The sequence below is a fragment of the Leuciscus leuciscus genome (assembly GCF_965113295.1).
Source record: "Leuciscus leuciscus genome assembly, chromosome: 1".
NCBI lineage: Eukaryota > Metazoa > Chordata > Actinopteri > Cypriniformes > Leuciscidae > Leuciscus > Leuciscus leuciscus.
This window is the reverse complement of record NC_138725.1, coordinates 75266792-75280367: the sequence shown is the minus strand read 5'-3', so window position 1 is coordinate 75280367 and position 13576 is coordinate 75266792. Positions and strand designations below refer to the sequence as shown.

At 35.7% G+C, this 13576-nt stretch overlaps 1 protein-coding gene across 1 annotated transcript in view; it reads right to left on the bottom strand.

Annotated features, from left to right (window-relative positions):
* Positions 1-6872: 6872 nt before the first annotated feature.
* Positions 6873-13576, bottom strand: part of LOC309510629 (uncharacterized protein) — a 96847-nt gene continuing 90143 nt past the window's right edge. Inside the window, exons 13-15 of the mRNA XM_082185492.1 lie at positions 13173-13383; positions 8628-8762; positions 6873-8484 (exon numbers count right to left, since the gene is read on the bottom strand). Coding sequence (XP_082041618.1) covers positions 8312-8484; positions 8628-8762; positions 13173-13383 — 519 coding nt within the window. The 3' untranslated portion in view covers positions 6873-8311. The remainder of the gene's footprint in view (positions 8485-8627; positions 8763-13172; positions 13384-13576) is intronic.

The following is a 13576-nucleotide window of genomic DNA, read 5'->3' as shown; positions in this document are numbered from 1 at the left end:
ATATGTACACTTCAGGCAGCTCCATATACCACAATGCAACACGATTGTGACGTCAACGATTATTGTGTATAATTAACCCCACCACAAACAACTCTATGATATATTATTTAGGGCCGTGACATTAACGCATTAATTTCGATTAATTAATCTGAGACAAAATAACGCGTTAAAAAAAAATAACGCAGATTAATCCATGCCGTATTGACCTTTGAACCTGGAGCCGTTCTAGCCACAATTCGACTGTAAAATGAAGGAGGGAGACGAGAACGCGCTGGCACTGCCTGGATCATTGATTGGAACATTTACTTATAAAAAAAAAGCTGGCATTTTAACGTTGATTCACCGGTGAACGTAAGGGACCAAGGTCGAATCAATGTTGGATTATGTTTCGATTGTGCAAAACGAATCAACGTTGAAATCGTGACGTTGTTTCATTGTTGATTTCGTGACGTTGTTTCACCGTCTCTTCTTTCAATATGGGTGAATAAAGATTGCATGTCGACGTTGTTGAACCAATGATGAATTATGCTTCGGTTTTGCAAATTGAATCAACGTTGATATCGTGACGTTGTTTCACCGTATTACCTTTCATCATAAGATAATGAGTCATGACAATGCTGACTGAATTTGTGATTAACTGTAGGCTTCACTAAAATATTGTTAACTGTCAAATTACTTGCAGCAATGGCTTAATTAAACACATTTAATAAAAATATAACACATGCTCAAGATTGTAAAACAAGTTTTATTCTGAAAAAACAAAAGTCTAAAAATACTTTCTAAAACAGATGAAAAACATCTCAAACTTTAAATTTCAGCATTTTCAAAGTAATGTTAAAAACCTGTAAAGCAAGTGTAAATAATGTTTATAATTTAATGTTTAATATTAAATGTATAATTTAATAATGTTCAATAATTTAATAATGTTCAATTGTATTGTATTGATTATTTGCTAGGCACAATTATTTCAATGCTCACCATTTGAACATTTGAACATTATTTCAATAACATGTTCAACACAATTATTTTTAATTGATTGACAGCCCTAATTTATATGCAATTAAAATGCGATTAATTTCGATTAATTAATTACAAAGCCTCTAATTAATTAGATTAATTTTTTTAATCGAGTCCCGGCCCTAATATTTTTTTTTTTTTTTTTTTTTTTAAACAACTCAAACACACCTATATACATATAGAATTCTGCATTAAACAATTTCGTAAGGGACATTTTTAAATTATAAATAAACTCCATTGGGCATGTGCTGGTATACAATTTTCATGCTGCGATTAATTGATTGAGATTTTATTGCGGTATACGGTATTACCACAATATTTTAATTGCACAAGAGAAACGGATGGATTGGGGGGATATATAAAAAAAAAACTTGCATGTTACAACATGTTACAATGTTTACATGGTACATGACTGATAGGCCACTGTTTGTATTATTGCTTAACACAATTTGCATGATTTCAATTCAATTCTTGGGATTTGATTTTAATCTTGATTCAATATTGACTCATTTGGATAAATATTAGGTAGACAGCCTACATGTTATTTTTTCTCAAGAAAAAATATATCTCACATAATACTGTAAACATACAGAGAGCACTATCAGCTGGTGTTACTAAAGGTTAAAAATAACTAATTAAATTAAATATAATGTGGTTTTCTTTATAATAACAATTATGTAATGACACAAATAAAAATATAATAAATATGTAATATAGTGCACATATTTAGCAAAATACTCCTCTCTATAGCTATTTTTTTCTAGTCAACTATGGTCATTTAATGGCTTTCTTGAGGTAAATGTAATGTTCTGTGCCATAATTGTTCTCCTGCAGTTTTATTGACCTCTTTCCGTGGCTGAAAAACACTGATTGATCGATATTACATATTAGGCATTATATACGTTTCGATAAGCTGTACTGTATATTTAAATAAAAAGTAACAGGTGATCGGTTTACTTGAACTGAGGCGCTCAGCGATCTGTCACGTCACATTTATAAGCGCCAAAACGGTATTGTCTGAATTTCGTAATAAAATGGACAGAACCTGAGAGCTGAGAATTGTTTTCATATCAAAAGTAACCTGCTCTGTCTAGTCTGTCGGTGTCAGTGTCCTCTTTGCTCCGCGATTTTTCTCTTGCGTTCTCTTCTTTCCTTCATTGATTCTGCTTGTTAACAGGCTTATTAAGGCTGAGATGACTCCATATTTAATATACACAGGTTTTGTGGCTCAGATAAGGTCCAGGTCTGGTTTATTTCTTTGCTCTTGACTGACATGTGGCATTGCTATGGCCTGTTTGTGACCCAGATCTGGCAAACAGGAGCGGTCCCCCCAAGGGCCGTCATTCCACGCTGCATGTGGGCCAGATCCGCATTCCACAAGTGCCAGATGTGGGCCAGATCTTGGCCAAAATAATGTTGCTATCTGGGAAGCAAGGCAAGTTTCCACAACTATTTTTTTTTAAGTTGACATGACAATTAAGTACATGATCATTTTAAGTTGTGTATGAATTCGCATACTCAAATATTTTAAGATACACTGTTAGACCTTACCGGGTTTTTTTACAGTAAAATACTGGCAACACTGTTGCCAGTAAAATACTGTTAATTGTACAGTTCTTTACTGTAGTCTAGTTTGTTTATGTAAAAATGCACTAAATTCTAATTCAAATGAACTAATTACACTTGCAGAAACCGACTGCCTTAAATTGACCAACTGTCATTTAAATGTATTAACTAAAATTTATAATGCATTAATAATGTGAGCAAAGTAAAACTGTGAACTTCTTTCATTTGAGACCACTAAAAAACTATTGTACATTAGTGATGTTACGTTCGTGAACGAATCGTTCTTTTTGAACGAATCCTTTAGGTGAACGAATCGTTCTCGTTCACGTAATCAATTGACTCATATTTCTCGTTCACTGAAATCCCTCCCTCCACAGCAGCGCGGCGCTATTAGCAGCGCATGCGCAGCTCAGTGAACCGGTGTTTTCAACCTGTCAAAGAATGAACCTCGAGCCAATAGCCTTCGAGTATGAGATGTGACGGAGCATGTGATTTGTTGGATGTAGTGAACGAATACGCCCTTCACTGACTGACCGAGTTGCTTTTGAGTCTGAACCATAGGTCTGAACGAGAGAGAGATCTTATCGTTTGTGTACGAGTTGAACGAACTGGTATGTCGTTCATGAACGAAAATAACCAGTTGTTTGAACGATAATGATGGCGAACCGATAGAGCTAGGTTTGTGTAGTTAGCATGTTTGCATCAAATAATCAAATTTACACTTTACCATTGTAATGAAAACAGGTTAATAACGCAATATATTGGTTAAATATAACAAAGACAAATTAACATCGTCATTTTTTACTTGGTTTGAGTTAAGGGGGGCGCACTTGACTGTTTACTTGATTTAAATTTACACTTCTCGTTAACTGCTTTTCTTATATTTTGTTTGTGTGTTTTAGTCTTAGTTTTGTGGTATTTTGCACTTTGAACAATTTACTTGACTACTTGTGTTCATTTTGTATTATCAAAATGAATTCATTACGTTTTATTCATGTATGCACTTCTCTAAAAACTAAAACAAACCAAAAAAATATGACAGTATTGGTTAGGTCTCATAACGTCAGCAAATAGCATTTCAGTTCGGGCTGTGAAGGGGTATGTATTTGGTTGGATCTACTGAACGAATATGCCTATCACTGCTGAGATCGCTCTGTTTTGAGTCTGAACGAGAGAGAGAGAGATCTCGTTCGTGAACGAATTGAACTGGTACTTTCGTTCGTGAATGAGACTGGGGTAGATTGGTCATTTAGCATGTGATTTAATCTCATTCAAAGCGCAGTTATAGGTGTGCACATATAATTGTTTATATTCATATTCAACATACAGAACATCAACGTTTAATATAATCCCAGATTTATGAATGTGTATGTCTGACTAAATAATTAAAATGTTAATATTATGCAAGAAAACCTTGGTTTGGTCATCTGAACCACTTATTTAGACTTATGTTATTAATTTAGTAAATAAGGGACACATTTTAACAAAGCCAAATCACTTTTTTTTTTGTAACAAGTAAATACGTTCATTAAAACATAACATAAAATACACTCTTTTTCGCCACCTGCTGCAGTATATATCTAATATGAAGAAATTATCACTGAACGAATCAGTGAACGAGTCTGAACGAATCATTTTGGTGAACGAACTGAAAATGAACGAGTCTCTGAAAAGAATCAAACTTTCCACCACTATTGTACATAAAAAGATTTCCACTGGACCAGCAACTACACAGTCACCTCCTGTTAAATAAAGCAACATGCAGCATATCATCAATGTTTGTAGATCTTCTCCTGGACTGAAGCACAGGCTCTACTCTTCAGCACAATGGTGACCCAAAAAATTCATTTTACAGTAAACTACTGGCAACAGTGTTGCCAGTATAAACCTGTTTTATAACTTACAGTTTATTACTGTTAAAATACATTTTGTGGGTGTGTCTTTTTATCTTACACTGTTAACCCTTTCAACCCCACAGGAAAATCCACACCACAAAGAGTAAAAGTAACATTGACACAGTGTTGCAGTGAGTTAATTAAGGGAATATGTAAGTGATTGTTGAGCATTAGTGATGAACACCTGCTGTTAATAAGCAGAATCACTGAAGAAAAGAGAAACACAAGAACAGAAAATAAAGAAACACAATAAATACGACTGACTTCCAGCCATTACACATTATTACACTTATTATTAACCAGTATGACTTTATTTCTGTCATACAGAAGTTGTTATTGAAAATGTTTGTTTGAAGTCACCATTATAGAGATCAGTGCTTGCTTTAGTTGGGATGTTGATGCTAAAACATTCATCTTTCTTTTACAGCTTGAGCTGTGTTTTTGCAAATCACACTTGTGCGCACACAGTTTATGAATGATTGTGGTTGTAATGCTTATGATGACAAAATCATCATATTGCCTGTTCATTCACTAAGGAATTAATTCTTATTCATTCAGAGTTTTATCCTCGATCAAAAGTGTTACATTAGCACCACTGTGAAACCACAGCAATAAATTACTATGACTCTTTTTTTAACACATCATGCATAAACCAAAAAAAAAAACAGAGCTACACTATGTTTTAGAAACACAGAGATATCACAATTTAGCACATTAATCTCAACAATGGTAGCAATATTTCTTTTTTTCTTTTTTTATTAATATTCCTGCAGCAGTGCATGCTGGGATTTTTATATTATCCTGGAACCCAGCATGCATTGCAATATGAAACTTTTCACCATTGTTGAGATTCATATGCTGATTGTTGATATCTGTGTGTGTCTGAGTCAAACAGGAGTAAAATAAAATTGAATGCACTATATGATTGTTGTTTTTCAGAAGACCTGATAACAGAAATATTGATTTCATTTTGGAGATTCACAGATTTATGCTAAATATGACATACCCATAATTTCAATGGATATATACAGGAATAATCTGATAATCAGGTAGTCCAGGATGATTGTGACATCATCACAAAAGAATAAAACACTTTATAAACTCTCTCTTGACTTTTTCTTGCCATAACAAATGTGTTTTATAAACTCACTGTTACAGCAGTCAGAGAGAGATGAATGGTAAGAAGTCAAGGGACAAGAGACCAACTAAAGCAAATACTGATCTCCATCATGGTGACAACAAATTTTATTATTAACTAAATCTTTGTTAATTCTCAACAAGAACTTTTGTACGAAAGAAATAATCATAATCATGTATGAAAGAAATAATCATAAACTGGTTTGTAAACTGGTTTCACACTCAGTGTTGCTGGAAGTCAGTTGTAGTTTTTGTGTTTCTCTTTTTTCTGTTCTTGTTTCTCTGTTCTTCAGTGATTCTGCTTATCAGGTGTTCATCAGTTTCTCAATTCACTCACTTCTTTTCATTCACTCTGTCAAGTGGATTATATTAGTGAACTAATGTAGGGAATAGTGAATAAGGGTATAGGGTGTGATTGGGAAAACAGCCTCTGAGTGTCGACTTTAAGCACTGTTCATTTACAGTATATTCCTGTAGGCTTTTTTTGTTTTCTACGGTATATTACTGTTTTAATGGAAAATGGTATGATATTGTCTGAATTACGCCTTTTTTTACAGCAAGGGTTAACAGTGTATGTAAAAAATAAAAATCTGCAAATTCTGCTTACTTAAATCTAACAGATGCTAACATTGTCTTCAATGGTGTTCATACCTCTGTTGAAATCTCAGAAAATTTGGTTTAGGGTTTCATGACCCTTTAAAATGATACCAAACATGAAGGGAAAAAACAATAGATTCATACAATGTGTCATGTGATATACATACATTCTCAGTGAACTTTCAGTGACTTGAATCAGGGGGAAAGGAAGAGAGTAGGGAGAGGGAGAAGTCGTACATGTCTTGTGAAATTTCAATCATTGTCATCAAAATCGTGGGTATAGTGTACCTTTGTACACAAACGCTGTATGTGTCAGTGACTGATAGAGAGCAAGCCAACCCATTTGAAAAGATACTATAGTATATTATAGTAAAATTACTCTAGTAAATACTGCAGTGTTTTTGAACCATATATGGTGCAAAACACTATATTTACTAGTGTAATTTTACTATAATATACTACAGTATTTGTTCATGTGGGAACACAGCAGCTGTCTTTATAAGCTTTCGCATACATGCCATTGAATGAGGTTTCTTTGTTTTAACAACAGATGATTCCTCAGATGGTTGCCTTTTTGTGTCTTTGTGATTCATTGTGTTAATAATGTTGCTCATTAGTTATGGCTACAAGCTGTCAAAGTGAACACACCAACAACCTTAAAAATACACACACACTGGAAAGGCCGGACAATCTTCTCTTTATTTAATGAAGTAACAATGCAAAGATTAATGAAGTAAATCTAACATTTCCCGTAAACTCCTACCAGAAAGCTCTAATTAAACCATTACCTGTGGCAAGGAGACCGTTTTGAACACAGATTTTTAATTTATTTGCTCAATAATTGATTCTTGGTCATAAAAAAAAAAAAAAAAACGTAAGTAGTGCACCTAAGATACTGAGTAATATCTATTCAATTAACAATCAAATTGCTACTTTTCCAGTTTAAGAGTATTATTAAGTATTATGATCTTTTCCTATCTGTGTGTTTTTTTGTATGTCAGGTTTGTCTGTCGGTCTTTTGTTTCCCTTGCATGTTTATTGGATATTGGATATTTTAATATACAATATAATGAATATTCCCTTTCATGCAGTGTGTAACATATATTTGAATGTAAATGTTCAGCAAAGTTATAAAGTTGAAAGTGATCGATAAATAAAGTAATTATAGTATAAGTAATTATAAAAAATAATTATAGTCTCCCAAAAGAAAGAATCGATTCTGATCCGCCTTAACACGTCTTCAGGAATTCGAATCCCTATCAGTTACGGCAACACGTCACTAACTAACAAATCTGCATGATGTTCTACGCTGTCCACTCGCGAAAAACTTGACCCACCCTTCAATGTGGGATTCAGTGAAAGATGGGTCAGTACCCAGTTTATTTGGACCAACTTGCTCCTCAGAATCACAACCTGTAAGTATGAATAATTATTGATGTGTATATATATTCTACCGGGTGTTCAAAATATGTAGTTTTGTGTTTTATTGTGTAGGTCTCTTAAAACTTTAATGTTACATCAGTTATTCATGTTAGTGCTCGGATAACGTATCTCAGATAACAACATTGTGTCGGCCCAGATCCGGCCCACATCTGGCACATGTGGAATGATGATCTGGCCCACATGTATATTAAATATGGAGTCATCAACAGTTTGTTGATGGACACACACTTGTTAATGCTGATGGTGAGGAATTACAGTTGCAACATCTCATAATGAGTAGTGTATCTCTGAGAAACGCTCTGCTCAAGTCATCCTTGCGATTGAGGTTCGGGTTGAATAACTGGTTCTTCCAATGTTTCATTATCGGACTTGCGCTCGGATTGATATGGTAAAATCGACGCCATCGTTACTGTCTTTACAGTGTGTTAAATCACTGAGCTTTACGAGCCTCCGGCCGGAGCTGAAGTTCAGTTATGGTAATGAGCGTTTTGTTTCTGAAAATATATATTATGTATATTATGAGAACATGAAACTTGACTTTTGATGCATGTAAACCTGTTGTAGGAGACCTCCAAAACAAAATTAGGAACTATAATAGGGGAACTTTAAACTCTGTATAAACTATGAATAAAAGTCAATGTACTGTATATAAGACATCACTGAACCCAAACCTTCTGAAGCACAGACAGAAACAAAATAATGGTGAGTATGTAAAGAACCAAGAAGGTCACATCTATGATTCTTGCCACTCTGGTCCAGCCGGAGCGTCTCTGCATCTCGTTCTGATCTCTAACTGAGTCTGGAGGGCTCTGCGGGTCTCTCACACTGTCTATGAGAGGAAATGCAAAGCATGGACGTAGATCAATGTTAAAATTATTGTGGTCAGTGTCATCTCATATCCAATTCATTGACTGGAAATTGCTGACACTTTGTCAGATGAAATCCAACTGAATATGTTGTGTCGACTCTTACCATCGCATCCAGTAACAGCAGCTGTAGTTTCCACTAGTGATCTGCTCTCAGCTCCTTTAGCCATCAGATAATTCACAAGGATGGTCTCCAGAATGCTGATGCCAATGAGACAGAAAATCCCACAGCAGTAAACCCCTGCAAAAACATAAAAATATGAATGCAACAGCTAAGATGCCTCTGAAATTACACCCCTGGTATTTTGTTGTTGATGTTCGAATTGTATGCAAGACTTCAGTGCAGGAACAGTGTGATGTGCATGTTCAGTTTTGGTTTTGTTTCTACATTTGAAAACACCGTTTTCGTTTAAAAACGCTCTCCGTCCACACTAGCGTTTTCAGACATTTTCTAATGTTTAAATGTCGATGAGAAATGATTGGAAAACGCCTGAAAGTGCTACATTCACCTTACTGTGCATGCGTAAAACCTCACAAAAGCTCACTGAGGTGATACAGACAGAAAATAATAATTAATAAAGTTATCACGCAATTCTTCTGACAGGATAATTTTATTTAGCAAAATATCTCAGCATTCACTGATGCGTCCAGGTTGCACTCAGTCACCATTATATGTCACAAAATGGCAAGTTACCAAACCTAACAACAAAACCAATGATAAAACGGTGTAAATTCAGCTGGATAACAGTGAAAAATCAACCTTATTAATTATTCATGCCCCAGTGCATGAGTAGGTTGTACTTAATTTTATATCATTGATATTTACGCTTTAATTTCATAATACTATTTTGAATTGAGTACTAATATAGGATTTACTTTGTTTTGCCTGAACTAACTTTTTCATGTAGAAATTACATTTGTTTTTTCTGTAGCACTTACTTCACAACAGAATAATTTTTATTGTTAGTTTCCATGGTTGTTAATTAGTTCTGACACATGAGGTTTCACCTCATTATCTCCCTGCTTTATGTACAGAGGTGTAAAGTCCAGGTTCAGAAAGTAAAAGTCCTCCTCAGTATTTTGTTCCAATCACCTGGATTTGCTAATTCAGCAGGAGAGAGAACTAATTAGTGAAATCAGCTGGATGAGTTTATGGGTGGAATAAACATATGGCAAGACTTTCTGATCCCTGGACTATACACCTCTGACCCTAACATTCTTATAAAGTTTTAACGGGAAGTTTCCCAGCAGACACAAGACTGAACCTCTTAAAAGAGGTTTAGATGTGTTTGTTTGTAAGTAATAGTCTGGTTTGGTCACCATTGTGGTGATCAGTGTTTGCTTTAGGTGGGCTCTTTCACCTTGACTGTTTGATGCCAGTTTTTCTCTGGCTGCTGTAAGTGTTTGTCATAGCAAGAAAAAAAGTAATCAAGTATGTTGGCTACTTGTTGATAATAAAGACGTTATCATAACATAGTGGTCTGATTTCATCCAAGGAATGGTTTCTGGTCTCTCTTAAAGCAACAACATGGAACTTTTCAACCTTCATAATATATTTCCAAGATCCTTGTGATGGTACATCGACTTACAATAGGTTGAATGACACGTCTGCCATAGCCTGACAGGGTCTGTATCGTTTTTACTGGCACTATGTAACTTCAGGGTTCGGGTAGTAACCAGAGCACAAAAAGAACTACAAAATTTGACTGCTTTACGGCATACGTCACTTCCCCCACCATTTCGTCAAATTTGGACGTGAGCGGTCAACCAGTGTTTGTTTTCGGCTTTCGTGCGTATGTTTTTGTCATGGCAAAATATGCCATGTGATGCAAAATATGGCATTTATGCCACTTAATGCGTTTTCTCAGATCTGATAGCTATCCGATCGTGAAAAGTCCAGGTGTAAATGCCCTCCGAAATGCATTCGAGACGGATTTGAATCCGATCCCTCAAACCACTTCAGGAGGAGGTCTGAGACGCATTCCAGACGAAACTGGACAAGTGTAAATGCATATGGTTGTTGACAGAAACCAAATTGTACTCCTCCCAAAAATACTAAAAAAATAAATAAAAAAAAACGTGTGAGAGCGTTGTATAGGCTATATGTTATATCCAGATATGACGGCGCGCTGGAACACGCATCACCGCAGATGAGCAACTGCATCAAGCCAACATGCAAACTATCGCAAATCAAAGTGAAAGTAAGTCGCTGATGCTTAACACACAATCTTCATCATTAAAAGTAAAGAAACGAAATGATCTTACCAGGCTTACTGCTCTCTCTTAGGCTATTGCGGTCTTTGATTTTGAAATTTTAGCTGATGATCTATGAAATGCAGCTCATATCTGTTGCTTTCGGTGACGTGCACTCCATTCAATCTGCATATAGCGCGAGAATTGAAGATCGGATTTAAATCCGTTTCGCAAAAATACATTTATGTGACCAGGTGTAAATGGAATCGTTTTGATAAATCAGATAGCTATGCCTCACAAATTAGTTTGCCAGCTGAACTCAGGTGTTGTGAGGTGTATTTATCACGTAGTCCTGAGGGATATCAGACGACGCTGTTGACATAATTTCTGCGATTATCATGAGAGCAGCTTTCAATATCTCACATAATTATCAGGACATAAATAAGCCTAACGTAGAGGTTGTAAAACACTATTGGTTGTCATGCTGTAGAAACATTACTATAATCAATCATATGAAATTATTAACTCAGAGCACTACATTATGATTATATCATTATCGTTATCATCATGTAGCGGTCATCATCTGATCAAATTTACTGTTAATGTTCTTTCCATAACAAACAGTTACAGCAGCCAGAGAAAACCTAACATTAACACATCTAGGGCCCTATCTTGCACCCAGCGCAATTGACTTTGTACACCGACGCATGTATCATTCCTATTTTGCACCCGCGCACAGTGGACTTTTCACTCCACAGACGCACGTCGGTAAACTAGGAAATACACTTGCGCTCCCTGGGGCGGTTCAGCGCAAAGAGGAGGCGTGTTCCGGCGCAAACGTTCCCTGATGCTATTTTGCAGGTTTAGAAAATAATTCCGCCACTGACCAGGAAAAACCTAGTCTAAAGCATGTTATTCATATGCTATTTTAAGGGCGCATGCTTGGCCCTTAAACACTTTGATTCTCTCATCTACACAGAAGCAGCAGTTTTCATTTTTGCAAATCATACATTATTACAATAGATAAGATAGATAGATAGATAGATAGACAGTTTATTATAAAAGCATAAATCTAGCTTACACATTTACCCAAATTATCATACGCCTGTTTAACCAAAGTTAATTTGGGTGGGTTTCTCCCATCCCCATACAATGTCACTTCTCTGTGTTTTACGGCCCTGACGACAACGTCTGTCTCCTCGGCTGTGAACCGCTGCTGGCGCGCGCCTGCCTGGCAAATCCGCTGTTATAAAAGCAATCCGCCATGGAACAAGCGCGTCTGCTCTTAAAGGGAATGTGAGATGTCACTCTGATTGGTTTATTTCACTTTACGCCCAAACCACACCTATGAATAATGAAGCTACTTCAGACCAACCCATTTTAGATTTGCGTTAGGCGCAAGAGTAATTTATCCCGCCGGTATAATAGCAACAGCGCCCAAGACCCGCCCACAAAGTTACTTGCGTTTCGCGCTTGATACTTGCGTTTCAGACCGTTAAAATAGGGCCCCAAGAGTCAAACAGCCCAACTAAAGCAAACACTGACTAAACCAAACTATTAATTTCAATAAATCATCAACATCTAAACCTCTGTTAATCTCAATAAGGATGTTGTTTGTGGAGATCTTTAATGACGTTGGAGCCTGACATCAAACAAATATTTAGACATCAACCCAATTTTAATTTTCAACCAAAATTTGACGTCTAAGTGATGTTGGAGTTCACGTCCAATAACATTTCTAGCTGAGGTGACTCACATTGTGGCCATAATATGAGCACACAGAGTGCACTGTGAGGTTACACTTTTAGTGAACTGTGAACTCACATTGTGATCATATGGAGAGATCACTGTGAGATCAACGTGTGACTGGGTTTTATTGACAAAATATTTTAGTTTGTCTTTCATATTTCTTCTTAGATCAGATGAGATCAGATTAGATCAGATAACATTTTAAGCTGTCATATGCCACCTATGGGGCATGTTGTCACCGTTCACTTTCATTCTATGGGGATAAATCAAGATCACTGATTAATGTGCACATCATATCTTATAACTTAACACTGCATTAATGAAACAAAACCACATAATTGTTCTAGACATGTGGGAAATTAATGTGGGAAAAAATAAATACTCTGAACCCCTAGTGAATTTATACAAACTGAGAAAGTAAAAAAAAAGTGTTAGATTATGCCCTGCTCTCCCCTATACCCAAAGTGCACAGAAGGTGTTGTATTTCTTATGAAGTAAGCATATGTGCATTCTCTTTTTAATAACATAACACAAAAAGGAAGGATTTGCGAGTATTCAACAATAAATCCCTAAATTCACAGATATATATTATTTATTAGGAGAAAACTGTTTTTAGTGCATATTTCATAATATGTGTTATCTTGACTTGAGCTTCCGTTATAGGATTGCATTATTAACTAAATGACAATCATGTCTATGTTAGACTCACCAATCAGAGGGATTTTACCAGCTGTAGAGGGCAGTGTGTCATTAAGAATCAGCAGCATCACAGAAATAGACAGAAGTAAAGTCACTTTAAAGCTCAGCTTGTCTGATCCACTTGCATCAATGAAGAAGGAGGCCACATCCAGCAATATGAAGAAAAATACTGGTAGGATAATGTTGCAGACATACAGAAGAGGTCTCCTTTTGATGTTAATCTGCCATGAAGAGAAAGAGTATTATTAATTTCATTTAAATTTTCATGTTGTAAATGTATCAAAACTAATATAAAAAAGTCAAGGGTCAAGAGCCCAACTAAAGCAAACACTGATCACCATGATGGTGACTACAAACATTATTTTCAAAAAAACATCAACATCTAAATCTCTGTTATTTCTCCATAAGAACTTT